Consider the following 25,821-nt stretch of genomic DNA (forward strand, 5'->3'; position numbering starts at 1 on the left):
CAGCTTCTTCGCGAAGGAGAATTTCATCCTTGAAAGTATGAAAATACTCAATACTATACGCATTACTTGTAAAGGAGCAAAATATGCACTTTTCAACATTCATTGCCAAATTATTGATTTGACACCAGTTATCTATCAGGTCTAATAGAGAATGGAGGTAAGAGCAGCTCTCTAAACTTGTGATAGATGAAAAGATCTTCAAATTATCTGCAAAAAGTGAGTTGCCACACAAAAGCTCGAAGGTGATCGCATTTATGAGGATAAGGAAAAGCAGGGGTCTGAGATTGGAGCCTTGTGGCACACCGGATGGTGATAAGTATGGTGCAGATATAATTTCAACATTTTGTTGAATGGTTTATTGAAATGTACATGGTTTCATTTGAAGTTTCGACCAAATCGAATAATCTGCAATGATTTTTTTCCAAAATCGCCCTTGATTACCTGAACTCTGAAATTTTCCATCCAGCAGTGAATTGCATGATGTAGGTGCGTACTTTTGCTGCTTGATAATAATCTTCATTACAAATTCAGTGTAGTCTCATGACCTTTTACTGAAATATATATTCACTGTCAGTTATAGCAGTTTTTTATCCGTTTGTTATTTAAAATTTTTGAGAATATTAATGAACTTTTTATATGAATATGTTCAGTGAATTATTCATTAGCCATTTGAGATACAACTGTTTTGTCTACTCGAAGAACACATATACAGATAATATATTTTTCAATATACATGAACTCAAAATTAATGATTTCTATGAGAGTATGCCCGTAGAATACCTGTTGAATATTTTCCACTCTCCGAATAAATTACTAAATCTTGTTTGAATATTACCATGAATGGTAATGTGGGTGATGACAATTATTTAAACAAATTAATTCACTTGAAAGGTGCAGTATTTTTCTAGTAATACAAAGATCAACACGTGATGACGTATGTCTGGTAGTAAGTTTGGGAAATGAAATAAATTATCAAGCATATTAAGTGCGGCTTGATAAATGGCGAAGGAGCCAGTTAACAACTTTTTCGTATCGATTTTTTGGAATGAAGTGTTTTCAATACCCCTCATTAATTATTGAATAGATTATATCTGACTAGTTGTTGCCCGCGTGGAATTTCGTTTGTCACATTAAGTTTCGTGACGGACCATTTCAAACAAATAGTTACAATATTTTTTATGTACGGAAAACTTCAGGTTTCATACTTCAGAACTGACAAAATTCAATACAATCTTCAAACTCCTATTTTTCCCTTTTTGGAGTTGAAATTCCTGATTCCCTTTCTTGATTATACACTATACAAAGAACCTACCTGCATATTTCGAAATTCTAGGTTCAGTAGCTTCGGCTGTACATTAATATAAGAGCGGGCAACAGCGCTTCATTACTTAAACTGCCCCTCTACCCCCGCGCATCGTCTTCCGACCTCTTACAGTAGATGCGACGCGGTATGTCTTACTGTGTTGTGTCAAATTATTCTTGTCGTGATAACTTTCAAACGATTCGTCCAAATTGCTTAGAAAATACTGACCAATAAAGTAATAACATACAAAACAACTTGACAAGGCGTTTCAAACTAACGTTGCCACGGAAATTATTTACAGTTTTTTAAAGAATACCATCTAAAAAGAACATTGCCATGGTTTTTGTCCTTATTGTCAATACCTCAACATGAAATAAGTTTTGAGTGTATTTTATCGGTAACCACATGATTTTAATTTATTTTATCATAATTGTTGCGATAAATTCGAAAGCGATAACATTTTTGAATGAAGAATGAAGAGACCTTTCAAACGATATATCACAAGCCTATACTTCCCATTTAAAAAATTGAGGGTTGTTCTTGTCATTCAACGGGGGCTAAAGGTGATGTAAAATTATAATTTGAATTTGACGTGTTTCGGGATTTTGTTAAAATATGTACCGTAACCGAAATAATGAATTTATTCCATTTGGCTTTTAGACACTGTAATATTCTGATGTATAAACTGTATTTATGTGAAATTTCATCTAAATCCGTACAGTCATTTAGGCGTGAAAGAGACACAAAAATACATACATACAGACATCCATTCTCACAAACTTTCACATTTATAATGGTATAGAAATAGTTTCATCTATACATTCTGAAATTCAAAGTTTTTCCCAAAAGAAATGGGCAAATTATATATTTTATAATCGTTGACAAAACTATTTCGAAAAACTCTTTTTTAGAACATTTACTTCTCAACCCAACATAACTTTATCCTAAAGCCTGGAAATCCTCACTTCGAAAAATTATTTCAGAAAGTCATAGAGGAAGAGTTTTTGTTGTAGTTATTTATTTGGTTCAAAAACTTGGAGGGTGAACACATTGATTCAATTCACACGATTCTATTTACCCTACAAGAATCACTCTGTAGTGAAAAAATTAATACAGATCTATTGCACTTTTGCTGTACATTCGTGCCACATCTAGATATCTGAATATAGCAAACGCAGTAATTACATCCAGGTCACATTTCGAGTAGTTTTCATATTCGTGATGATTGATATTTCCAGATATGTATAATTAGTTTCTATGGAATTAAAACGGAGAAGCATTTTGAATATTTTATCCAACATACATTCTGCATGGAGACATGATTTAATGAATATTTTTTTCATGGAAAGAAAGTTTATATTGAACTGGTAACATATTGCTGTAGTTTGACAAATTTGAATGTTTCGAATAATATGTTTGTGATGGGAGTTTACGAGTATTACTGAACGGCAATCGAGGATTATACAATGTCATCCCCAAAGTATGCACCATATGGAAAACTTCTTTGTTAAGGGTTTTTCGATAAAAAGTTATTCCTGATAAAAGTTTGTGCATCCCCTAAAACTAAACATGCAGCAACGAAATACAGTAAAGCACATGAAATTTACGAGGAGCCTTCAAATATTTGATTTTGAGACAAGAGTGAAGTACTCTTATTTTGAAAAACTTTGGGAAATATTATCGAAAAAAGTTGTTCATCATTGAAAAATACATCTAGATTTGAAGTCACGGCCATCTAAGTGAAGTTTTTCTCACCCATTTTTTTGAAATGGGGACTACGAAAAGAAACATTTGCTTAAACGATAAATAGACAACATCCTGTATACGACGTTTCATTTCAAAAGCCTGCAATATTACGAATTACACAACTATCGTGTTAACCACGGTCAATTTTTTTGAAGAGTTAAATAAGTTTTTGGTGCAGTTATTTTTATTTTTTGTTAACACCGAAAATTACTCAAAATTATACAGTATTGTAACAAGAACTTAATAATCAATAAAATCATATCACAAAACATCAAAGTAAAATAGGTATTTTGGAACCAACTCATTGATTTTCTGGAGATTATTTTGATATTTTGTGATTTGATATTATTGAATATGTTGCAGTACTGTATACTTTTGAGTAATTTTCGGTGTTAACAAAAAAATAAAAAAATTTTACACCAAAAACTTTGAAAATTATTTCACTCTTCAAAAAAATTGACCGTGGTTAACACCATAGTTGTGGAATTCGTAATATAACAGACTTTTGGAATGAACCGTTTTATACAGCATGCTGTCTATTTATCGTTTCAGTAATTTTTTTCGTAGTGCGTATTTAAGAAAATGGGTAAGGAAATAAAACTCTATTTAGACGGCCATGACTTCAAATTTAGGTTAATTTTTCAATGCTAAACAACTTTTTCAAATAACATTTTTCGAAATTTTTCAAAATAAGAGTACTTTACTCATGTCTCAAAATCAAATATTTGAAGGCCCCTCGTATATTACGTGTGTTTTACTGTATTTTGTTGGTGCATGTTGGGTTTTAGAGGATGCACAAACTTTTATCAAGAATAACATTTTGTCGAAAAACCCTTAATAATTAAGTTTCCCATATGGTGCATACTTTGGGGATGACACTGTATAGTAAAAATTTCCCCTCGGTTTCTATTAATCAAATACTGTGAAATATGTTGGGCACGTGGATAAACAAGTTTGAAAATCGATAAAGAACTATAGACATGACGTATACTAACAAACAAAATCCCTTTATGTTGTATCCGTTGGTTAGCGACGATCGAAAGCTCATACACTAGGTATCACATGAAATTTGTGCTACCCCACCAGATATTACCGAGCAAGCAAATATTGCGATGAATAATTTGCTGCTAGCAGAAAAAAACGAATATAATTTCGAAAATTTTATGAGTTGGAGGGAGAAGAAAAACATAAGAATCTTTCTTCGATGTTCCAGACATCCAGACTATCTGAGCTTTATAAAACATCAAAAGTTGCTGAGGTGTGTACCCTTTCCTGATTGGCATCAGTGTTCCAAGCTTTTGAGAAGCAGCCATTTGGTCCATTTCAATTCCTAACATACTAATCGAAGCAGAAAGCGGAAATGTCTGACCTGACATTATTATATCCGGTTCGGTTCGACCATTGTACAGAAGTTAACTCAGTCACAGAATTATTCTATTCGTTATTAACCCCAATTATTAGTCAGTGTTTTCCGGTTAGTCACAACTGCATTAGAAAATATCCTCCCTGGTACAATAATGAAATAATCAACGATATCAAAAGAAAAAATAAAATTTTTAGAAAACTGAAAGCTACATCAAGAATTCCTAGTATTCTATTCTGGGACGATATTGAATACAACAGGGCCTCCGAAATCGTTAATGCATTCGCAATTTTTTGAAAGTGCATATTCTCCACCTCTAAAATCATATGAACACACGAGTGTTACCTCAAACAATCCTATCATTTCTTTAAAACATTTTTGACTATTTGAAATCTGCAATTCTCTCAACAAACTAAAACCAAAACTCACAAGCGGGGATGATAACATACCTAGCTTTTTCGTTAAAGATTGTGCACACCTCCTAGACATACCATTACAAACAATCTTCAATCTAGCACTGAGTACAGGATGCTTTCCTAACAAATGGAAAATATAAAAAATTTGCCCAATTTTCAAAGCTGGTGCCATAAGCAATATCCAAAACTACCGACCTATAACCTTGTTATCAAACTTTGCAAAGGCTTTTGAGATGTGCTTGTACACAACAGAATCTTTCCTGATGTTAAGAATTTAATATCAAACAATCAACACGGTTTCTTTAGCAAAAGATCAACAATAACTAACTTAATGTGCTTCACACAATCAGTAAGTAATGCACTTAATAATAACCTACAAGTAGATACTGTCTACACAGATTTCTCGAAGGCGTTTGTCAAGTTGGATCATAACATTCTTATCAATAAACTTCACCAATATGGATTCGACTCCCAACTCTTAAACCTTTTCCGCTCATACTTAACTGAACGTATCCTATTCGTAGATTATAGGGGTCACAAATCGTTCCAATTTATTGCAAACAGTGGTGCCCCTCAAGGAAGCAATTTAGCACCTCTTTTATTCTCACTCTTCATTAACGACATAGGAAATAATCTCTCTAGCAATTTCTTACTCTTTGTAGATGATTTGAAAATCTATCGGCCCATTTCATCACAGGAGGACTACTTAACCTTACAAAAAGACCTTGACTTTTTGTACAATTGATGTACCAAAAATAATCTTCCCCTCAATAAAAACAAATGTAAATACTCAGAATACACCCTTAAACATAATATTATTTCTCATGATTACTGCATAAATAATACACCTCTTCAAATAAGCACTCATCAAAGGGATTTTGGTGTCACATTTGACCCTGAACTGAGTTTCTCCATCCACTGTGACACAATAACGAGCTCAGCCAAACGGATGCTAGGGCTTAATTATCGTAACTGTAAGAACTTTCGTAACCGAGACAGTTTTTTAACTCTTTTCAATGCATACGTCAAATCTCGGCTGGAATATGCCTCCCTTATATGGTCATCCATATACAATGTCCACATAAACAAAATCGAGTCTATACAAAGAGGCTTCATGAAATATATTAGTTACAAGCTAGAAGGAGTTTACCCTGAACAAGGCATCGACAACAGAATACTACTGAATAAATTATTATTCCTTCAAAAACGAAGAACCTACTACTCTATAATGAAGATGAAGATGAATTACAGGTGATGTGAAAAAGAACAATTAACATTAAAAATAAACATACTGGTGTCAAAATGGATAAAGATTTAAATTTGTGGTGAGTTTGGTGATTAAATTCATATTCATATTCGTGTTGAAACATAACCTAATATTGATAATAATTATATTCAATATTCAAGATTGTATTGATAATACTTCACAAACAATAATTATGTTCATTGAATTACAATTTTGAGAAGTTGTGAATATTGGAATCAGGTACTGTTTTTAAATGATTTGAATTCACTTACGTCGGAGATGTCAGTTATATCTATCGAATTATTGTTGGAGGTTTTTCAAAACGGGTAGTAACCAGGAAGGCATTGATTCAAAATGTAACAATTAAAAACCCAAACAGTTTCAAGAATCTATCTACTAGAGTAAACACCCTTTGAATTGTTTTTACCTTTCAATCTTTACTTATACCTACCCTTATTCTGCTAAAAATATAAGTTGAGTGCAGGGCCGTAGCGAAAAGAAAAACCAGGGGGGAGGAAATCCAAATTTTCCCAACTTAACCAGCAAAATTTCCCAACTTTCGAAGAAATGAAAGCCGAGGGATTAGTTACTACTATAATATATTAATTTTCTTACTTAGCTATCCAAAGATTGGCTGAATGCTTATACCCGTTAGGGTATGCACAAACAAAAAGAAATTTTGGTATTATAAAAATAATAATGTGAATTATTCTACTTTGGACCAAGGTCCTTGGTCTTTCACCATATCCACCATATATATTCAATACAAATGAAAGGAAACAACAATTAAATAATATTGTGCTTATTGTTTTCTACTATTATTTTTTCTATCTTCACGGCCCGAAATTTCCCAACTTTTCCAAGTCGGCAAAACAGCGAAAAGTTGGGAATTTTGTAAAATTGTCACTTCAAAATTTGTGGACTGTTCAGGACTGTTCTCTTACTTGGGAGAAATTAAACTTTTTTGAAGTTTTCAAACAACTCAGAATTCCAAAGTATGGGGTCTCCGAGTTATGCATGTTGGATAATCCCAACCTTCTCCCGGTTCTTTCCCTTTTCGTATTACCTCTCCCTTTCTTTTCTCTCATTTTTTTAAAATTTTCATTCATTTTTTTACTATTATTTTTTTCTTCACGGCCCAAAATTTCCCAACTTTTCCCAACTTTTTCCCAAGTCGAAAAAGCAGGGGGGGAAGCCTCCCCATCCCCCCATGGCGATGGCCCTGGATGAGTGCAATATAATTTTGGGTAAACTAGATCGATTTTGCGGAACTTATAGTTATGCAGACTGTTTTCAAAGAAAAGTTTGAATTATGTATGAAGGGATTCGTATCGGTTTTGGTTAGTTGGGATGAAGAATAGAAAAATCATTAATTGAAAAAATTATTCAAGAACTGTTTGTAATTTCACTGACTAGGTTCGAATATATAGGTACATGCAGACTATAAAAACATTCTTACGACGGTGTAATGGTGCCGAAGCAGAAAGATATCTCAATTGACACTTTCCAGATCTGATACTTTTTGAATTGCCAATTTTCTCTCCAAATTTGTCAATTAATGAATGCTGTGCTAAAGATGATTCGTGAGAAGAACATACTAAAACAGAACTTGAAAATTTGGTAGCTCCAGATGTAAACCTCGATAAATTCTACAAAGAATGATATCTTGACTTCATTGAATAAAACTTGTAATGGTGATTTGATTTAATCATTCTATAGGCATTTATCTGACCTACTGTCAGAAACACTTCTATTGGATATACGTGCCAATGACATAGGACAACAATCTTTTTTTTTAGAGTGTAGATTGAAAAAAATATTTTGCGTTTCTACTTCTCTATCTTTATAAAAAAAATGTGGGAATCTTCCAAAGAAAGGAAGAAAGCAATTATTTTCAAAATAAACTCTTCACAAACATTTGTAGAAACAATTACTTTCATATAAACATTGGATCACATGAAAGAAAAAAATGAACATTCAATTATACAAAAGCCCTTTTTTTTATTCAGTTTGTATTTGAAACATTCGTAATAGAATTGAATCAGATATAATTAACAGGATTCCTACACAATATCCTAGTATATGAAAGAGGTGAAATTTCACTAACATTGAACACTGTCAAACTCAATGGAGGATATCCGTTGTTTCGGAATAAGACACTTGCCTCTTTCCCTCTTCAGTACCAGTACGTAATATGAAAAAATAGCGCAAGAAATAGCTCCAAGGAATAAAAGAAATCCAGGCTTCAATTTGAGAAACAGGTTTTTTATATGAATTTTCAACTTCGAGAAGTGTATTGATTGACGGAAGCATAATTGAGAAAAAATTGCGATAAAAATATTTGCCAGGCAAATATGGTTCATTCAACTATCTACAAACAAACAATGTTTGATTTCCATCCCTAAATATTCGTGTTCAACCCTTCAAACATGTTTTTGTTTTGTTTTTACATTGTCACTACACTCCATTCCACTCCACCCCAAAACTAGCACAAATGTCTGCCGGAAAGTATTTGATAGAATCCCAAAAGCGTTTTTTTACTTCTCTGTAGCTTTCATTTGAACAGGCAACTAGATACCAGAGCTCAAAACCAATGCATTCATGATCCAATACCTGAAAGCGCTGTTTAGATCTGACCCAGATCTCATCAGTAGAAATAGGTTGAGTTTTGAATGCAACGTGGAAATTCCTAATTGTTCCTGAATAGAATAGGAATTCTGGTAGAATATTTTAGACTTAGCCCATTCCGAGGCATTCCGCGAAGATTGTTACCAAACAATTGATGAAGTACAGCAGGGATGTCCTACGTTGTCTAAAAGGCCTACTTACAGGGCACTGTTGTTCGAATCAAGAGTCTTGTACTGTCAGGAAACATCGCGTACCATCTTTCTTTGGAAAGTGATGAAACAACATAGCACATAGTCTGTCCCGTTGCAGACCGAAATCATGTTTTCAATGTTTGTTAGTTTCACTCTTACCATTTGACCTGGAAGATCACTACACAAAAGTCACACCGGCTTCGTCACAGAGCGGGTGTGATCCACAATAAACCCACGTGGGTTGCAGTGTAGGTCGATTAGACCCACTAAATTTAGACCTATCGAAAACAATCCTTAGTAAGCAGATGGCTCATCAGTTATTGAACTAGGAAAATGTTCTATTCCATAAAAGGAAAATTGGACAACAGAGAGAAAAACAAGCGCTTCATCAGAGCTTTCACGGAAATTCAAGTTGGACACACTCTTAGATCGTTTAAAGTAAACAAGCCTGATAGTGAAATATCACCCACTCCATTATAATGAACCATATAATTATTGACAACAGTTAATGGTCTGAACAACATATGTAATGATACACGAAACGTAGAAGGGAATTTTTGTTAGTAATAAAAATAAAATGGCTGAGGATACGTATCCTGGGAGTTCTAGAAGACCGCCAGTAATTGCTAGTGGATTGCGAAATTCATGGGAAACAATAAAGGACGTCATAGACTCGACAAATATTCATAAGGCATTTAGGTATGTATCTATTTTCTATTAAGTTGAAACGTGCCACCTTGAACCGGTTATTTGACATTGAGACAACAAAAATAATTAGGGGAGACACATTTCTACGACAAAATCAACTTCTTCCCGCAATAAGCCTCATATCGAAAATTTCAAATAGAAATGATAGTCGAGTTAGGTGTTTCAATTCTTTATTCAAGCCTCTAACTTTTTTGGAATTACTTCATCAAATGTTTAATATCGATATCACAGAAAAAAAATCCACTGGGGTCAAATGAGGGAATCTGAGTGGGCATTCTGTAGAACCTTTCCTTCAAATCGATCGATCCGGAAAGTTATTACCAAAGAACTGTCGAACTGGTACTACTCAATGAGGAGGAGCCCCATCTTGCTGAAATAATAACCCGATTCCCATGAGAGGGCGTTGTTAATACTTGGCATAACTTGATAATTCAGCAAATTGAAAATATCCCCCACCTTTTATTTCAACAGAGTATTTTATAATCATTCATAGGAGTGGCAGAATATTTATGTCTGAGAAATACGTCAAAAAAATTGTAAAAATATCAATGTGTGTACATACTAATCTAAAAATGAAACTTTCAAAATGAATAGCTTCGAATTTCAAATAATATTTTGAAATTTCCGTCATATTGTGGCTCTTTAGATCGAGCGTCTTAACACTCAAAATATCAAGTATGGGGTATCATTGGATTCAGAAAAATGTGTAGATTTCAAGAATGTAATAATATACAGAGTGTTCTATTTAAAAATTAGGCGTTGATAAGATTTCCGGAAAAACCGGAACTTGAAAAAAATCTCAAATTACGTCAAAAAGTGCCTCTTTGTAAGCATAATCAATATCAATAGTTCCGTAAAAATAGGTGAACGAATAAAGAAAAAAAGGGGGGTGTACCATAAGTCTGTGTCACACGGTATATATGCCGAGCGTGATTTTGAATACAATTTGATTCATTCATTTCTACAGACCAGAAAATAATCATCACTATTGTAGGGCTCTAGTTTATATAAGAATTCTCTTACAGATTTCATAAATATGTTAGCAATGACAAAATTTTTTTTAGACAACTGTCATTAAAAGTGACATTTTTAATGGTTGTCAAGAGTATTGAAAGATGATGTTTACAAAGTAGCGTGTTAAAAGTATTTTTAAAACGATTTTTTTCGACCAAATAGCAGTTAACAAAACATAATTATTCAATTTTCAAGGAAGTTTTATTATGAACAATAGATATAGATACAATTAAAATCTGTAACAAATGTATTATATACATTAATCACATTATTATTATTATTATTTATGAACAATAATAAGAAAAATACAATTAGAACAACTGCTGATATTAATAGGTACCTTGCGATGTTGAAGAGCCTTGTAATATATGTGAACTATCTGAGTTGACAATTTCATGGGCATTAACATTTAATTCTTGAAGTGAAGAGGATGATGCTGTAACGCTGGAGCTAGTTGTTGGGATTATTCTTCCAGCAATAGTGTTTTTATAAGAAATAGGTTGATTAACCCTCAGCTGCTGTTGTAGACTTCCATCCTCCGTGCTTCTTAATGTCCGTTATATTTGCTTTTGATTCTGCTAGCAAAGAAGCAGAAGACCTTCAGAAACAGTGACCTGCATATTCCTTTGGTTCCGGGAGGTTCAGAAACTCAGCAATAGTAGAGGACATTTTCCCAAACATGTTTATAACAACTGGATTGGCACTGCATTTATAATATGAGTATTTCAGAAAAAAATGTGGATGATTGGTAACAGAAGGGCTTAATGCAACGTATTTATTAAAATAGTCAATGCTTTTTTCCAACAATCCAAAAAGAACGACATATTTTCGTTTTTGTATTTGAAATTTGAACAATCAATGATATATCCAATATTTAAATGTCTTCTATTAATAAATGCCATAGTAGCAACTTTTATCATCGAATATTTTTCATCTGGCGCCTCATTTATAAACCTCTGGACTTATTCAAACATAGGAGTTTTCAATTGTTTGGGCCTATAACTTTCATTTTCCGCTTTAAGAATGCTATTTCCTTGAAATATTTGCTTGTACTCGACTTTATCATTGAAAACTTGCTCCACACAGTTGACGGGTTCCATATTTTTGATTTCTCTTCTAGATAGGCTGAGAAGACGGTTTTGCTGAAATTTTCTTCGACGTTTTTAAGTCTACACCAGCTTAGAAAATTATAATACGCGATGTCGTACTGCTGAGCAGAAACAAAATTATGTAGACTTCAAAAATTCAATAACGTACAAGGTGTTTAAATTGTAAATCATAATTTGTTGTCATTTCCCAGAAAAAGATATTTGAAAAAATCTATCATTATGTCAGAAATTGCCTCTTTGTGTGCATATTGAGTATTCCTCATTTCGTGAAAGTAGCTGAAGAAATAAAGAACAAATGCGGGAGTACCATAAGTCTGTGTCACCCGAAATAAAGATCTTTTTGACCCCAGCTTTTCTTTCATCTTCTGTTTCATTAATCACTCGCGATTTAGAATTTTTTCACTCTTCAACAGCAAAGGATAGTATGTTATACTTAATATGTAGTATTGAATTCCTGGTTATTATTTTGAAAAACTTTCCTGATGTGATAGACACCTTTCTGAATCTTTTTTCCGCAGTTCCAAAAAAGTCCTCAAGAATGAAGAAATAACAAATGACCCTCAAATAATCATAACGGTCGAGGCTCCAACCCCGAAAAGGCATATTCTGAATATCAATGAACTAGAGATAGACGAGAATAATATTAACCATTCAGTATTTTTAGGAAGCCGAACGTGAGTATTGATTATGGAAAAATTGTAGGTACAAATTTATAATTTATTGACGTGTAACACTGGCGATTATATTTGTTTTGATGAAAAGCTTTGTATTATCTTTTTGTTCAACTATTTATAGTTTTAAAAATTGTCATTACTGTATCGTAGGATAGGTTGGAATCCTTGTTGAAGTATGGTATAGTATTTCCAATACCAATTGGAACAGCACAGATAAGGAATTTCCGCCTCGACATAGGCGTCGACATATTATTTTTCAGTGGTAGTTTTTCAGTTACTTATTCTTACAATCATAGCAATTGAGCAAGCACCCAATGAAAAAGTTATCTCAACTGACTTTTTCCACCATGGGTAGTTATGAAAAACTTCGAAATTTAAGGTAGTTGATTTCCGAGTCGAAAACTCTAAAATACAATAAAAACACAAATAATCACACCGAATTCTCGTCAAACATATATTTACAAAATAATAAAGGCCAACAAAATTGCTAGAAAAATCAAAATTCTTCACTATATTCGGATGAGGTGGAATCATCATCGGGTTGAATAACGATCGGATTTATGGAACCTTGCAGATAATATTTGTTCTCTTGTTTTATAACGTGGGCCACACAGTTCTTCCACACATCACTATTACCTACTTCATTCACCACTCGTCTTATATTGTCAAGCATTACAACATTCAAAGTCGGTGACTGATTACATTTCCGCAAGCTTTCTTCCATTTGGCCCAAACCATTTCAATTGGATTGAACACACAATAGTATGGAAGCAAACGTAAGATGATATGACCACGTGGTTCACACATCGAATCAATAATATACTCTTTTTTGAAATTACGTTGTTTCATGGTCGCCAGTGATACCTTTTTCGTTGGAATCTTTTCGGGTATTTCCATGTCATGATTTCGCATGAAATCAACAATATCTGCTTTTTTTGTGTTATTGTTTGGTATTGTAGTCAATAACCAAGAATGATACGAAGCGTTAACCATAACAATAACAGAGTTTGGAGGAATATTTGGGAGAAGCTGCTCACTGAACCAGGTTTCGAATAAAGCCGCAGTCGTATCTTCGTAGTAATCAGCAGACGAATCTTTTATATTTTTGGCCGACAGAAGCAAAGCGTCAGGTACGAAACCACTTTCATTCCCGGCATGCAAAGTTATAACACGTTTTCCCCTTGAAGAAGGTGTGTTCAAAGCACAATACTTGATTTCGTCTACCCAGCCATATTTGACATCATGGGTGTCAAACCAAGTTTCGTCGAGGTAGATTATATGTCTGCTGGATTCTCGGTAGCTTTTCATTCGCCACGAATATTCTTGTAGTTGAACAATGCGTGTCGATTCCAGTATGACCATCCGATTGTTCAATTTTTTATATTTGAAACCACAAGACAATAAGTCACCTCGTAGAGTTTCTGAAGATTTGTAATTGTAATCAGGATAGTCGAGTAATTTATACCAAATCCTTTCCAAGGTTGGTACTTAATTTTTTTGGTATATACCATAAATTGTTCGCCGAATCACATCTTTTGTAGCACCATCAACGTTTGCGAATTTTTTATTCCTTTGTTTTCGTTTCATTGCATGGTCAATGACATCCCCTATTTTAATGACTCGAAGAACTGTCGAACGAGATAGTTTCGTTAACTCGCATATTCTATTCACAATAGCATTCTGTGAAGTGTGACAGTTTTCCTTTTTCAAGCATTCATGAATATTTAAAATTACTCGCTGAACTTGAACCTGTAAGTCCTTATTTTCAAATTCCGGATTCCTGACGATTGACACAGATTCCTCACACGTAATGTTATCATTTGTTTCAAACGGTCTCCAGAAAGCCATATTGAATAAAGTACCCAAAAACACTAATATTTTTACAAAAATCGGTTTAAACGATAAGATTGAAACTTTTGGTGTAAAAGTTGAAATCTTTTTCTAGAGATCAATTACCCTAACACCAAACTGATATTTTTGTACTCGACGCGCGTTTCGTTAACAAGGTTAACATCTTCAGAAGAAGCAAATTGATACTGAATCTGAAGACAAGGGTTTGCTGTTCATATACCTAGAGTTTTTTGGTCCGATGTGGACTTTTTTTGTCAAATGATGATTATCCTAATTGATTTTTCGGTAATTAACTTGTGGAACCACTACCTGCAATTTAATTTGTCCGCTTTTTAATCTATTGTTGATAAATTAATTTGCAGGTAGTGGTAGTTAATTACCGAAAAATCAATTAGGATAATCATCATTTAACAAACAAAGTCCACCTCGGACCAAAAAACTTTAGGTATATAAACAGCTAACCCTTGTCTTTAGATTTGCTTCTCCTGAAAATGCTAACTTTGTTAGCGAAACGCGCGTCGAGTGCAAAAATATCAGTTTGGTGTTAGGGTAATTGATCTCTAGAAAAAGTTTTCAGAAATCGGTTTGCAAAACCACTCACTACCTCACCTAACTCCACGAACACACGGCACTGATAAAGAAATATTGTGAAACGGACAAAAAATATCAGTATTCAGCCAGTCCAGCTAGCCGAACCTTTATTCCTCAACTACGTTTGATAGCACGTTTACTAACTATCTGGACGACTAGGGACTACAGACAAGAAATGTTTATGACTGTAATCTTATTTTTTTTGCTGTTCCAATTGAGAATGGACAGACTATACTGATATTTGACTTGAAGCCAATTCTCATCTATTCTCTCAACCGGTATTATGATTTTTAAATGAGGTTGAATGTAAAGGCGAGAAGTTGAACCATGGTTGAAACCTGAATTTTGAATCCACAAATCATTAATGAATAGCGAAGGTTTGGAAGGAATTGACCAGTTACGAGTTCCATACATACTTTGATTTTCTATTCCTGGAGTATACTTCAAATCTTGTTTCTATCGCTTGTATCTCTTTATTGACTCGATTACGTATACACAATCAATTTTTTCCAGAGAAGAATCGGAAAGTAAGGTACAATTGAAAGTTTACGCTAATGGTTTCAAAATTTTCATACTGATTGTTATATGGGCGGTGAGTTGTTATGCTTTGATGGAAAATAGCGAAAAAGTTTTGAACATGTACCAAATTAGCATACCGAAAGATTCGGTAAAAAGTAAGTGAAATGACTACATATTAAACATTTTTTTGATTGATGCAACTAATTTTCCTTTATTTTCAGTATTTCAATATTAACATTTGTTTACAAAACGGATTTGAAGCTCTAATAACTTCTAGTTATTATATGCGAGCGCTTTCAATATCAGGCTGTACTATCATCTTCATGGCTCTACTCAAATTGAACGTTTATCTTCTTGTTCGTTCTTTTATACGGTTAGAAAGTCTTAGTGCAGGTATTTGTCCTCTCCTGTCTTCCGGATGTCTCTTTAAATTTGCATGTATCTGGGTTACATCAGGTAATATCCTTTGTGTTGGAGTTTCCCTAGTTCCATTGTTTCTAGGAATGTGTATTTTATTGTGTATTATATTGAATGTTAGGTCTTGCAGTGTTTTGATTTGTATTTGTACCTAGATAAGTGAATTATGATTTTTGAATTTATGGATGTTTAGGTGTTCCCAGATGTCCATACTTGTTTTATGAGTTTGATGTTTTTTCTAGTGGGGAAAAGTTATGTTTGTTTTGTATGGCGAGGTTTGATTTATATGTTATTGGGTTTGGATCATTTTTTTTTTGGTTTGTCCGATATAGAATTTGTTGCAGTCCGAGCATTGTATACTGTATATAATGTACAAGGATAATCAGGATAATCGAACCTGACAATACACAGTGTGTCAAATTTCTCTCACCGAAAGTTCATAAAAAATATCTGTATGATTTCCAACGTTTGTGAAGTTTTCATTCGTATTTTAAGTGACTAAAGAATGTTTCAATCGTGTTTTCAACTTTAAGGTCACGTTATATACGAAGAGCCGAGAGAAAATAAAGTCCAAGTTATGTTGAGAGGAGCACTACTTCCTTCTTATTACGAGGAAATGTCAAGAGAATGGATGACTGTTTGGGTTCAGCTAATGGTTACCAGAGAAGAACCTTCCAGGTACATTCAGATTCGGGAGTTCGAAGTGTTGTCTATTCAGGTAAATATAGCAGAAAATGAAAGGTAGAACTGAATCCTCGACGCTCGTTTTCACCAACCAAGTTGGCGTCTCCACAAAATTTAGTACACTGATTCTTAACTTTAAAAATGGTCTCTACTTATATCTGATAGGGCTCACTTCCATTTTCACTTTCCCACACAAATAAATGCTTTCGCATATAATTGATATATAATTATGATAAAATTCATTTGGTTGATGACGCAACAAGTTGCAAGAAAACGTGACACTAAATAGTCGGAAGCCATAAACAACACAGACCACTGGTGTTCTTCCTTCCAGGGGGTCGCCTAATTCACCTATTGCTTCCAAGTCTACGAGAAACACTGCAGTCTCAAATAATTATTGCGTTTTTTCCCATGTTTTTCATGAAACTCATTCCAACAATCTTGTTTCCTTTACTAGTCTGTATATGTCTCATGCTGGACGTATGTCATATTCACCTGGAACTAATTTAGGTTGTACATACATTGTTAACCTCTTGTAATTGAAATACCCACATTCGCATCAAATATCACCAGCTGCCTCTGCTCATTTTGTTCGGATGTCCTCTTACAGAACAGTGTCCAGTGTTAGTGCCCTTATCACAGCCTGGCTGTTGCATACACTTTAGCCTGGAATACTGATGTATACTGACCGAGTAAGTAACTGAAATGAATGAAGATTTCTCACCGCACAGTATATTCCAGCTTCCATCTCCTGTTCGGTTTTCGACTCGTCTGTATACCAGGTGTTCCTGCCAAGTCATGTTCTCGCGATAACTTTCATTCTCCACTCTTCGCGGTCTAAGACTTCTAACGCATAGTTTGGTTCGAACATGTACAACATGTTACAACATGACATTACAGCACTATTTGTCTGATGATGTATGGTAATGCAGCAGGAGAACTCTTACCACCATACGTTAATTATGAAACTAAAATTTTAGGCCAGATTTTCACTTTGAATTATACAACCTCTGATGGGTCACATGTGGCCTAAGTGCGTGGGCTTACACTCACCCTCCCTACTCTACAAATACAGATATACAACCTCTACAAGGAAAAAATATCTTCTGTGAAGAATTCAAGGCATTTCGTCGAATTACTAGAGGCAATCGAAATCACGGAGCAAGAAAATCAATCAATTTCGGCGTGGAAAGCCTTCAGGCATACCAACGTTCCTGTCGAAGAAGCACTTTGAATCATACAGAGAAAGCTATCCGTAAACGAGGACCTGAAAGATAGAACAAACTTACCTATAGAAGTAATTACGGACGTTCTAGGAAGATGTATACGGAACTGCTATTTCCAACTGAAGGACGAATTTATTACGCGAGATGAGGGACTGCCAATGGGATTGCCACTTTCACCAGTCATAGCCAACGTATATATGGAGTAGTTCGAAACTCTGGCCATTGAAAAAGCCCACAAGAAGCCCCGAGTCTGGTTGAGATAGGTTGACGAAACTTTCATAGTATGGAACCATAGCAGAACTAGACACCTTCGTGAAGTACATCAACAACGTAAGTCCTTCCATTACTTTCACAATGGAGAAGGAATCCACAACGAATTGCCATTCTTAGACGTATTGATGAAGAGGACTAACACTGAGTGAGAAACATCTGTACACTGAAAAACCTACTCATACGGGACAGTATCTGAATCACAAATCCAACCATCATCAACCTACCAAAAGAGGAATCATCAAGACTTTGGTGAATCTAGTGAATCCTCACAAGAAAAAGAAACCGTTACAACCAGTGCTAGCCCTTCCTTACGTCAGAGGATTGTCGTAAAGGATGAGAATAATTGGGTCCAAGTACAACATCTGAACCTGCTTCAGATCCAGAAACACTATCCATAGCAGCCTCACGAAAACCAGGCCACCAAACGCGGACTGCGATTCCAAGAATTGCTTTACTGGATACCATGTGAGTGCGGCCAATCCTATATCGGTTAGACTAAGAGGCCATGGAAAGTCCTTACTGCTGAGCTCAAGAGAAACACACAGCGAGGAGAAACCAGCTAGACGTGGTATTTTTCCGACCGTTTGAAGTTCATTGGTGGAAGATACTGAATAAATAGAAATCAAAGGTTGATTGTGAAATTTGCCAACCATTGCGAAACAGAGATTATCTTCACTGCTAAATCAGTAATAGAAAAAAGTGGCTACAAAATCTGAAGACAATCTGAAAGCCGGCACTAATGAACAACCAGTGCTCGAAATACTTTCTGCTTTCAAACACACTGAGCCAGCTGTAGATCCAGAGGTCATCGGTCATTTCTTGGAAATAAACAGAAAGAGTTAGCCAAGCAAAATGAAGACGCAAAAAAATTTCAAGTTGATTCAAAACGATGATGCTAACTTGATTAGCGAAACACGTGTCGAAAGATACCTTATTACTCTTATTTCCATTAGTTTTATTCAATAGTGCTAAGTTTGAACATTTCCAATTTGTTTCAGAACGTGTCTGAGGCGTGGAAAGTTCCTATAGTACCAGAAAAGATGATCGGTCAAGTACCAGAAGTAGATCATTTGAAAATAATCGACCTTAACGAATTCGAAGTAGACGACGCTTCTTACAAAATGTTGAGAATCCAGTTCAAGACAAATCTGAATACGAATTTTCCTGTTTCTATGGGATACAATCTACACCCGATTGACGTCAATGACGGTATCATTTATGGAGCTCTGGTTTTGATTATGTTGTACGTTCTTATAATATTTGAGGTCAGTATTGTACGAGCATCATCTACATAGGTAGAATTGGATCCTCTGGCTCAAAATTAATCCAATCAGTATGGTTTTGTTCAATAGATTTCATTATTCAGGAAATTGAAGGTCGATAAACCTGGTGACTATGATAGTCATTCAAGGCTGCCCCTTCTTGTAGCTCACTGCTAGGAGAAGAAGAAGATAATGTTGGTGCTCATCTGGTGTTTATCTGGTGTTCATCTTCACATATCTTAGTTGTTCGTCAGCATTGAGACCAACATTTTCTATAGCACTAGATAGTAAGACTGGGAATGACCCCCACGGTTACCAGATTTGTAGATCATTGATTACCGTTAATATAGATTCGTATTTATTTTGAGTGGAGTGTGTCTTCAGTATCATAGATGCTGCTATTAATTTTTGTCAGTAATTTGAAATAATTCATTCTACAAAACTTTATCATTCATATATTCTAGTTGATTCATAGAACCCTTGCCTCCCTGTTAGCTAGTACGCTGACTGTAGCAATCTTAGCATCGTATGATCAAAGACCAACATTGGATGTGATAATATCTTGGATAGATATCGAAACCATGACGTTGTTGTTTTCTATGATGGTTCTAGTATCGATATTCAGTGAAACTGGAATATTCGATTATGCTGCCGTTTTTGCATACAAGGTAAGACTTCTTATTTCCAACCAAAGAAATAAAGTGGGTAGTTGGCAAAATCGAATAATTTGAAACTTATTTTTCAGAAAGCGAAAGGGAGATTGTGGCCACTGATAAATATGTTATGCCTTCTCACAACTATAGTCTCTTTCTTTCTGGATAATGTAACGACTGCTCTTTTGATTACACCTATCACCATCAAGTAGGTATAATAATGGTATAATGTTGATACATTCTAAAAGAGATTTTTACCTCATAATTTCGACATATGAAACATTCAAATGTTTCTAAATCCATAAATTGATGGATGTAGCCGTTTGTTCCATCCGGATAGTCATAAATTAGCAGCCTACAATTCAGTGTTGCACAGAGCATTCTCACTGCCTTCGTCTGCTAACAATCTAGCTAGGGAAATTGATATAATTACACAGATAGGTCATAATAATGGTTTCAAAGCAGATACTATCCAGAAGTTAGTCAGAAAACAAAGCCGTAAATTCACTTACTGATTAATATACCCTCAGGTCAAACAACCGGAAATCAAGAAATGGGTAACGCTAACATATTTTGGAAAAAGAACAGAGATAATTGCGGGTTTCTTCAGAAAAAACAATGTGGAAGTGGCATTCAGACCACATGCCAGGTTATCTCATTTCCTTTTCAATGCCAAAGATACGGTCGACAAGTTGGAGAAATCTGGAGTGTATAAGCTTAAGTGTCCGGAGTGTTACAGTGTTTATGTGGGACAATGTGGCAGAAATTTCCAAAAACGGTATGCTGAACATGAAAGGTCCTTCAGACTAGGAAAAAAAGATTCGACGTTTTCAAACCATTCCTTGGCATGTAACCACAAGTTCCCGAATCTAAACGATACGGAAATTTTGCACTATGCAAGAAAGGGTTACAAACTCAATTATTTAGAATCCTTGGAAATTCACAAGCATAAATATTGCGGGTGCAACCTCTTAAATGATCAAATCGATTTAGTTTACTAGCCGGTTTTCAAATTGGCACATCAGCATTGTAAACTGTAAATTCAGGTACTCAATCAAGCCAAGTACCTCAATTAGTACTTACAGGGGTGCTATAGAATGGCTAATATAATGAACCATTGTTAGTTTGAAAATGTCCGTATAAGACAAAACTGCAGTAACGTTAGTTACAAATAAAAGTGGTAAAAAACATAGAAAGTTTCATTTCTCTCTTCTTCATTGTTTCTAAATCCATTGAAAATATTTTGTGGAAAGTAACTTGAGCTTGTCCCCGGTTTGATTTTTCACTATAGCCGAATTTTTATTTGGTTTTTTATGTACAAGGAATACTTCAATTACAATCAGTCAATTCGAAGTATTGATAGCCAGATAGATATTTATTTATTATTTGTTGTGAATGTACATCAGTGGTAGGTCAATATATGAGAATTCCATGTAGCACCGATTGAAATACTTGTGTAAACAAAGTTCATCAGTTCTTATCTCTAAGGACCTATCTATACAAGTTTTCTTTGTGTTCCCATTGGTATATTTTCCCAGTTTATATTCTTTTGGTTTCTTATTGACTTATTTCCCGATCTGGTGACGTTCAAAAGATTTTGGTTCCCATGTAGCTGCTTCAAAGCAGATACGAGTATTCGGCGTTGACGCTGGCTGTTCTGGGTATTCTTGTCTTCAGTATTGGGTTCAGAGCAGATATTTGGCGTTGCTACTGGGTATTTTTATGTTCATTATTGGGTCAATCTATTCTTGTCTATCAGGCCTTTCGTAACCAATATCTTAGACTAGGAAAGTTCATGCCCTTGTGATGCACTGTTTGGAATCTTTGGTGTGGTAATGAATATTACTGGAGGTTTTTCCCAACACCGAATCGTTATTTTAACATCTCGACACGTTTTTCTTCAAGAGGAAATTTGATTTTCTTCTTGAAGATGATCACTTGGTGATCGAAACACGTGTCGAAGTGTTAAAATAACGGTTTGGTGTTGGGAAAAACTCCAGTAATATATGGAAATTCAGTTCATCGAAATATGATTCGTATACTTTCATTCTATACGATCAGGTTATCACTTAGAGTTCTCAAATTACTGCATTTTTATAAAGACAAAACACAAGCACTACAGGAAAATCTCTGGGGCGCTCTAAGAGCGGTGCCTGTGTGAAAGTAGCGATTCACGTTGGATTTGAATCGCTAAAAACTAAATTCATTTGGAAATTCATTGGTCCTGTTTTGTGTTGTATGAGAGTTATTTAAGAGTAACATAGATTATGCTTTTCTCTGACATTACTCCCAGTACTAGAGAGTGAAAGGGTGTATCATATCCTGTCACAGATAGGTAAGAAGTAAAGTCGAGTTCTCAGAAATATGGAATCCTTTTTTAGAAAACAGTTTTAATCTCTCATAAGGTTCACATTAGACGATCGTTGTAATATTCGTTGTGAGGTTCGCCTTCCAAACATAGCATAAGGTTGTTGAATTTCCATCATAAAACAGGCTATTCACTATTTTGACATCTTCGACTCATACAGGGGCACTTTGAACAGTAAAGAATTTGAACAGTATTTCTGCACGAAAAAAGGAGTAAAAATAGCGTTCAACAAATTGGACTGCTCATTTTAGGGCTCCAAAGTGGGCAACTTTTTCTTTGAATTGTTGAACAAATGAAAAGTAATCAAAGGCGAATCTGGTTTCTTATATATTTCTTTATTCTTTCGTTCATTAATTTATCTTGTCGAATTAGAGGTTCAGCAGCTCTTTAAAGTTAGTCAAAACACTGATCAGTCCGGGAAATAATTTACTGATCAAAAACATATTTTCAGATTATGCGAAGTGATGAAAGTGAATCCACGACAAATATTGATGTATACACTGATCTTTGCCAACATAGGAGGAGCAATAACCCCAATAGGAGATCCTCCTAATGTCATCATCGCAAATAACCAAAAAGTTGTACAATCAGTAAGTAGCTGATGGAATAAGTTCGAACATTAGTAGAAGTTTATCATTATTTCCTGAACAAATCCTTATGATTTGCAGCAAATGTGAAAGTTTCAGAAATATTCCATTACTTTCTTTCAGGGGGTCAATTTTGGTATATTTACAATTCATATGGGTGCAGGAGCTTTGCTTGTCCTCGTTGTTGTTTATATTCAAATTCGCATCTTATATAGAGATAAAAAGTACTATGCTTACGATGAACCTACAGAACTGAAAGGTAAGAAATTGTAAGTAGTTGTTCTATATCAGTAGATTTTGTTCAAGATGAAAATTTTCAAAATCATGAAGAATCTGGTATGTAACTGATGGAATTATTTCGGAAAATCTTCACTGTAAGTCAAACTGCAGAGTGGTTGAAACAGGAGCCCAGAAACCAAATATTCGTGATATAGCGGACAGCGCTGTTTCGACCCACCATAGATCTCATTAGTGTTGCTAAGTGAATCATGATTGCACTGCTGAACTCAAGTGTCCTTGAAGAACACTTGAGTTAGTTCACCATTAAATGCGATTTGTAATGTGTAGGTTTTCTGAAATACAATGATATTTGTACTTGAGGTGCTTGAACTATCTGTATCTGTTGAGTAGGGAGGTTGAGTGTAGACCCACAGCACTTAGGCCACATGTGACCCATTGTACATCTCCCCGAGGAGTTGTCCTCCTAGGTCATCGTCCATCCTGTCCTTTTCAGGAAGGTGAACAGGTCACTAGGAGAGATCTCCTTTATATTAGCAGGTGTAGGCCAAGACTCGCCGAACATACACTCTCTTTGGCACTTGAGATGTACTCACGGTGGCTTCCACGAAGGTTTTGGAAGGTGTAGCGACATTACTGTCGTTGCGCGGCTTCTTCAACCGTCTTGGGGTTCTCTCCGTGTAGGTTCACAAGTAGGGGAGCTTTCCTGCAGGGACAGCCGGTTCCTTGCCTTTATTCAAGGCGGAGCTCTTGGCGCCCGACGCAGGAAGTGCCCTTGCTGTTGGAGGTGGAGTAGGTGGAGTTGCTGCCACTCCTGCTTCCTTCGCTCCCTTTCTTTTTTTGGACTCGGTGCCGTGAATGCGCTTACGCCTTGGCCTTTGTATTACATCACGAAGTGATCTGCTATATCCAGCCTCATTCCAAGCGGTAGATTAGGGTGAACATTTCTGTTCATCCTCAGCCACCCCCTTAGGTTGAGGTGAGCACTTCTGTCCAGCCTTGGGATTAGTTTTTGTTGTTCCTGTTTTTGTGTTTGTTTCATTCATGTGTGTTCTCACGAGTAGCAAGGAAAGAGTTTGCCACCTCTGGCAGAGCCCCGCATTACCAGAGGTAGGCTGATTACAATGAGGTTTCGCAAAGTGCCCTAAAGGGATCGTTCGTAACCACATATCACCCTGCGGCCATTCAGCTGTCGGCACGATTCATTACACCTTAGTTTGGGTAGGCTGGTCCATGGTGGCATGTTTTGCAAAGGCTTTCGAGGAGTTTTAGTTCCCTTCACCCTACTTATATCTGCCACTGACCAGGCGAGCCCGTCCGTAGGCCAGTCTCCTGGCCGTTCCCCTATCCGCCACCTGGAGACGCGCCCGATAGATAGGCCAACCCACGGGGTGTTTGAACTATGTCAGGATACGAATATGATTAAACCAAGTATGCCATTCAAAAATAATGTTAGACTCCGAACTAAAAAATCTACTATGCATCCGGAAGAATACCTCCAGTATCTCTGTGAAATTCAAAATACTATGCTTCAATTTCAGCTAGTTTTTCTGATTATAATGATGATTATGCTATTCAGGCCTGAATGCTTTGTAGTTTGTTGCTATCGATGTTTCGCAATTTCGAATCGTTGTGTTTTAAAATAAAAAAGTTATAGAAAAATCAGTACTTGAAGTGATAAATTTGGAATAACGCAGTCGAGAAACATGGTTTGCTGGCCAACCCTCATGCTATGGCTTGTAGGATCATTTTTGTGTTCGGCTCTCCAGCTCCCTGCAAAAAACGTTTCCTGCAACTAGCAGTCGATGGATATCTCCCGAATAATTTTACCATCAACGCTGGTGTTCCCCAGGGAGCTATAATGTCCCCAACCCTTTTTTATTGATTATCAACGACTTATCAGAAAAAACCAATAATCCAATATATAGTTTTGCTGTCGACAGCACACTTGTTTCGTCATTACATTTGGATTCCAGGACATCGGTTGCGGATGTACATCTTAACCGGCAGAAGGAGGTTGCATATCTCAATGAGGACCTAGAGGTGATTTAGAATTGTGGTGGTGAAAGTAACCAAGTTCAAATTCAATGCCACGAAAACCCAGGCATCGGTTTCCTCCAGAAAGATAAATGTCTATAAAACGGATATAATAATGTCAGGACAGACAATTCCGCTTTCTGCTTCGATACGTTTGTTGGGGGTTGAAATGGACACCAATATGTCTTGGCACAGAGTCAGAGTCAGATGCTACAAATGCAATACGGATTTATACAGACGGCTCAAAAAACAAAGAAGGCTCAGGATGTGGAGTGTACTCCAGATCACTAAGCCTAAGGATTAAGTGGGGAATGGGAAGAAATACCAGCGTGGTCCAAATAGGACTGGCTGGTATCTCAATCGCCACAAGAGAAATAACCAAGAAAGGAATTTCTGGCAAAAACATAACAATATGTACTGACAGCAGACAAGCCCTATTAGCCTTGAACAGACAACGTATAACCTCAGGGCTAGTATTAGAGTGTCACCAAGATTTAGCCAAAGCCTCGGTAGATAATAACATTATCCTGAGTTGGGTCACGACAGGAGTAAAGGTGATCGCATTGTCGACTCTTTAGCTAAGGAAGCGGTTGGACTGAGAATTTAATGACCCAGTGGCACCTACAGCCTGATGACTTCGACAATTGCGGAACTAGTCAAATATTACAGCCATGTTCAATCCTTAAAGAGTTGGGATGGAATCAAAGGATGTAATCTT

The 25,821-nt window shown here is 35.7% G+C and overlaps 1 protein-coding gene across 6 annotated transcripts in view; it reads left to right on the forward strand.

Moving 5' to 3' along the window:
• Nucleotides 1–25,821, forward strand: part of LOC111517454 (OCA2 melanosomal transmembrane protein hoepel1) — a 43,104-nt gene that overhangs the window by 3,447 nt on the left and 13,836 nt on the right. The window contains exons 1-9 of one of the 6 annotated variants that reach the window (XM_074184100.1): nt 6,045–6,153; nt 12,243–12,398; nt 15,354–15,514; nt 16,310–16,494; nt 18,958–19,224; nt 19,686–19,889; nt 19,967–20,082; nt 22,694–22,832; nt 22,953–23,088. In XM_074184100.1, coding sequence (XP_074040201.1) covers nt 6,131–6,153; nt 12,243–12,398; nt 15,354–15,514; nt 16,310–16,494; nt 18,958–19,224; nt 19,686–19,889; nt 19,967–20,082; nt 22,694–22,832; nt 22,953–23,088 — 1,387 coding nt within the window. In that variant the 5' untranslated portion in view covers nt 6,045–6,130. Of the gene's footprint in view, nt 1–6,044; nt 6,154–9,409; nt 9,593–12,242; nt 12,399–15,353; nt 15,515–16,309; nt 16,495–18,957; nt 19,225–19,685; nt 19,890–19,966; nt 20,083–22,693; nt 22,833–22,952; nt 23,089–25,821 lie in introns of those variants that run through there. The other 5 variants (XM_074184101.1, XM_074184099.1, XM_074184102.1 and 2 more) reach the window with 5 other exon arrangements.

This window comes from Leptinotarsa decemlineata, unplaced genomic scaffold (genome assembly GCF_025532065.1).
Source record: "Leptinotarsa decemlineata unplaced genomic scaffold, Ldec_3_MD MMD2_tig00026354_RagTag_RagTag, whole genome shotgun sequence".
NCBI classification, from domain to species: domain Eukaryota; kingdom Metazoa; phylum Arthropoda; class Insecta; order Coleoptera; family Chrysomelidae; genus Leptinotarsa; species Leptinotarsa decemlineata.